Raw genomic sequence first — 3,845 nt, 5'->3', positions numbered from 1 at the left:
TATATATATTTATATATATATATATCTATATTGATATATAGACTGCAAGAAGTATGAACTGTTCTGCTTGACCATAAAGTGCATCAGCTTAGATGCCCAAATGGAACATTATAAATGTAAACAATGTTAACCATTTACTACTGATCAAATTCACCTCAGACTGATCTGGTTTGGAACCACTGCTAGATGCAACAAAGCACAGAAAGTGATGAGACACAGAATGAGAAGCTAGATATCCCTGATTTTCAGCCAATTTTTCTCTTTGCCAGAAGCTGAACACTGAATCTATGCCTGCACTGTGCTCACTGCCATATAGTGTTGAGAGGCAAGTTTTTACTTGTCTAGACTAGGTGCCTGGGAGTATCACTGATGCTGTTGCAGACACCTCAGCACAGGTATAATTTCCCTTGCTTCCTGGAAACTAGTCATTTTTAAAAAAAATTATGGCAGGGGCAACACAGAAATCACTGGATACCCAATACTTAAATGCCAAGGAATTTATATCTGCATCTTCACAATGCAGATCTTTCCAATGTGAAACAGAAAGACAGAAAGGAGAAAAGTCTTAACGAAAAGAATTTTTAAAAAAATGCCATATGGTTCATCTCACCTGATACAACCTCTGAAAATGAGGGTTTGGGATTTTGCTGGGCTTAAACAGGTCCTCAAAAGTTTCTCCATCTTCATGAACCAAATTCATAGAATCAATCAGTGAGTCAACAGCAGATAACTGATCCGCTAAGGCAGCAATTACATACAGAGCAAAATTAAATACACTTGCAGATGGATGTACTTCTTGAAACAACTTATAAATGAAGATTCTCTTCACAACCCGAGATTTCCACCAAGTCATCACATGCCACAGAATACACTGCAGTAATAAACATCCCAATAAAGAATATGGATAATGGACAGAATAATAAACTCCCTGCTTTATTTAAGGACTACAGTGTAAAGTCATAAAGCCTCTTTTTTTTCCCCCCAAAGACCTTAATTATTGTTGCCTTTCTGCTTTCATTTTTCTTCTTTTCCAAGATGTTTTCATTTGCAACAGAAGGTTTATAGGCCACTTAGAAAATAAGGAGAACAGTTGGTTTGAAAAACTAAATGGCGCAATATACATTTTTAAGGTTATGATTGCAAATTAACACGGTTCACAATAGCCAACTACTGCTTTGGTAAGACAGGTTTTAGATTTGTTCTCAAACTGCTAGTTACAGGCAAGAAAATAGAAACTGCTTCAGAAACAAACCAGCATGCTGTATTTACCCTGATGTGCAGGTGCCCATTGAATGGATCTCATAAGAAATGAAAGAAGTGGGAGTGGATTTTAAACTACTTCCATTTACACTCATTGCTGTTCAAAATTGTCAGAACAGCAAGTCAAGCTTTGTGTGGCTGCATGTTCAATAGCTCTCCAAAGATGCCCTCCATCTGAATGCAGACACCAGTAAGTGCAGGCTTAATAAACAACACGCCACAGAAAACAGTCTTTGTACATTAGAGTTACAGACCATACTGCAACTGCCTAAGGACCAGCTTTGCACCAACGGAGCAGCTGCCTCTATTCTAATTCTAGCTAGTAAATCACACGCTGTAGATCCCACAAGATTTGGCCTTTTAGTCTCACAAATGAGTTCACAGATCAAAGGATACAGAGGACTAAATCCCAGATCTCTATCACAGAGATCTGGTGAGACTAACGATCCCCCGAGCCAGCAGTCAGTTAACAGGAGTTTAAAAGACTGTCTGCAAACTTCAAGTCTGCTCAATTGGCAACTAAATTGGCAAAGTTTTGGTACAGGCTTTACACTTCAAGATGACATCACCATAACGAATTCCCAAAGGGCTGGGGTTTCCTTCCTAAGCCACAATAACAACAAAATTTATGTTTGGATTGGAAAGCCAAATATTCTAATTCTTTCAGAATTTCTTAAAAGACCACAAGTAGGTTCCTTCTCCAGTTGACTAGTAAATGTCTTACCTGTAGGAATGTATTTTTTACTATTTTTCAGGGATGAAAATATGTACTGTCTTAGGTCTTCCATGTAGGGCAGTTGCACATAGATGAGACACTGGGCAAGAGCAAAGAAGAAACAACTGAGCCTGAAGGAAAAAAAATATCTGTATCCCCAGAGTGCCATATCAGGGCAATATCACCATAAGAAGAATCAGAAGATCTAATGTCTGTGTGCATCAAAACACTTAAATAAAATATTTACAGAGCAACACAGTTTTAAGCAGAATAAAACACATTGTTATATTTTATAACAGAGATGGCCACACTCCTCATTTTTCTATGTCTGGAATAAAGACCTCCCAGGCTATCTCATCCCTTTTTCTTGTGCAGTTCCAACCAGCCATGCTTTAAATAACCCATATATTGGTGCTTTGGGAGGTTTTATCATAGCTAACTGTGTTTCAAAGTCAAAAGTTGGATTTGTTTTTTTAACATTCTCTGCCTTATTTTTTCTTTATTCAAATACCTCCTCCAGCTCATACCACCCTAAATAATTTCTTTCTATCCTTTATGTTTATACCCTTAAGAAGTCTGAAGATTGTTGTGTCCGCCCCCACCTCCGTCACTGCTCAGCCATGCCATGCTATACATATTTAGCTCTCTCAATAGTCTCTCGTAAGTAAGATCAGTGGAAACATATGCTGCAAAAATTCTGACATACTGTGTTGCTTCTGGGTCTCTCAGAAGGGTAAGAGTAAAAAATTACCTCATATGCATCCTTAATATACGGAAAAGCTACTCCAATTTGTGGGTTGCTTCTTCTATCATAAGCATAACGCACTATAGCTACCACCTTCAACTCATCCAGTGCATGAACAAGGGCAGAAAAAGCAACTGCTGCATTCTGGGGGAAAAAAAAAGTCTATAGACTCATGCAATTTCTTACTCATCTGCTGAAATACATCTTTCATAGTGAATTCAACAGCATTGATTTAGTCAAGACTAGTTCCCATTTCAGCTATAACTCTAACACAAGCATTTTTCATGTTCAAAAATCGAAGAAGCAGAAAGGTCGAATCTCATCATGACAGTGGATCCATTAAAAGCTGAGCAAACTTTAGATCCAGCACGCTCCACCTTTTTCACCAGGTGTGAAGAGCTCTCAGAAGTATTACAAGAGACAGATAAAGGGAGGGAAGCCAGACCCTTAAAGGAACTCATCAGAGCACTATAGTGAGCTTTTTACCTCCAACACTTAAATAATTTGGAGTTCTGTTCTAAATAACACAGTGACAGGGCATATTGTTGCTCTGCATGAGAATGGACTTAAGCACCAACTACAGATTCCCCATGGCTTTGCATAAACATAGTAGCTACAAGTTCCTCATTATTCCTGAGATACTGTATTCACGTGGTGCTTCATCCAACTTCCTTTCATCCTATTGGGCAATGGAACAAAACTGCAATAAAAATATTTAAAATATTAAAAAGACAGCATTTAAGCTGCATCAAAAATACTTATTAACACAGAAAGACAGGACAATCTCAAGTGCCATTACTATCCTGTTCTGTTCTGTTCCACTGCAAAACACCGTCAGTCCTAAACTAAGCATTAAACCTCAGTTCACCTTACCTCATCATCTTTCGCAGCAAAGACCTTAAGAACTTGGTTGCCCATGTAGCAATGCCTCTGGACCTACAGATTCAAATGGTCAAGAGTTAGCCTGATCTAAAGAAAATGTCACTAATGCAACTGGAGCAAATAAATTACAAAACAATTAACATTATTCAAGTGAGAAGCCACAAAATTTAATTACTGTGCATAGAGGTTAAAGCCCTGTATATGTTTCATATCTCCTTTTAACACTTAATATATTCAGTCACG

The 3,845-nt window shown here is 37.9% G+C and overlaps 1 protein-coding gene across 1 annotated transcript in view; it reads right to left on the bottom strand.

Moving 5' to 3' along the window:
* Positions 1-610: 610 nt before the first annotated feature.
* LOC103811657 (X-ray repair cross-complementing protein 5-like) overlaps positions 611-3,845 on the bottom strand; it is a gene marked incomplete at both ends in the record, with an annotated part of 15,104 nt that continues 11,869 nt past the window's right edge. Inside the window, 4 exons of the mRNA XM_009084643.1 lie at positions 611-738; positions 1,985-2,075; positions 2,727-2,864; positions 3,594-3,656. Coding sequence (XP_009082891.1) covers positions 611-738; positions 1,985-2,075; positions 2,727-2,864; positions 3,594-3,656 — 420 coding nt within the window. The remainder of the gene's footprint in view (positions 739-1,984; positions 2,076-2,726; positions 2,865-3,593; positions 3,657-3,845) is intronic.

The sequence above is a fragment of the Acanthisitta chloris genome, unplaced genomic scaffold (genome assembly GCF_000695815.1).
Source record: "Acanthisitta chloris isolate BGI_N310 unplaced genomic scaffold, ASM69581v1 scaffold43211, whole genome shotgun sequence".
Taxonomy (NCBI): Eukaryota; Metazoa; Chordata; class Aves; order Passeriformes; family Acanthisittidae; genus Acanthisitta; species Acanthisitta chloris.
This window is presented reverse-complemented; position numbering and strand designations above follow the sequence as displayed.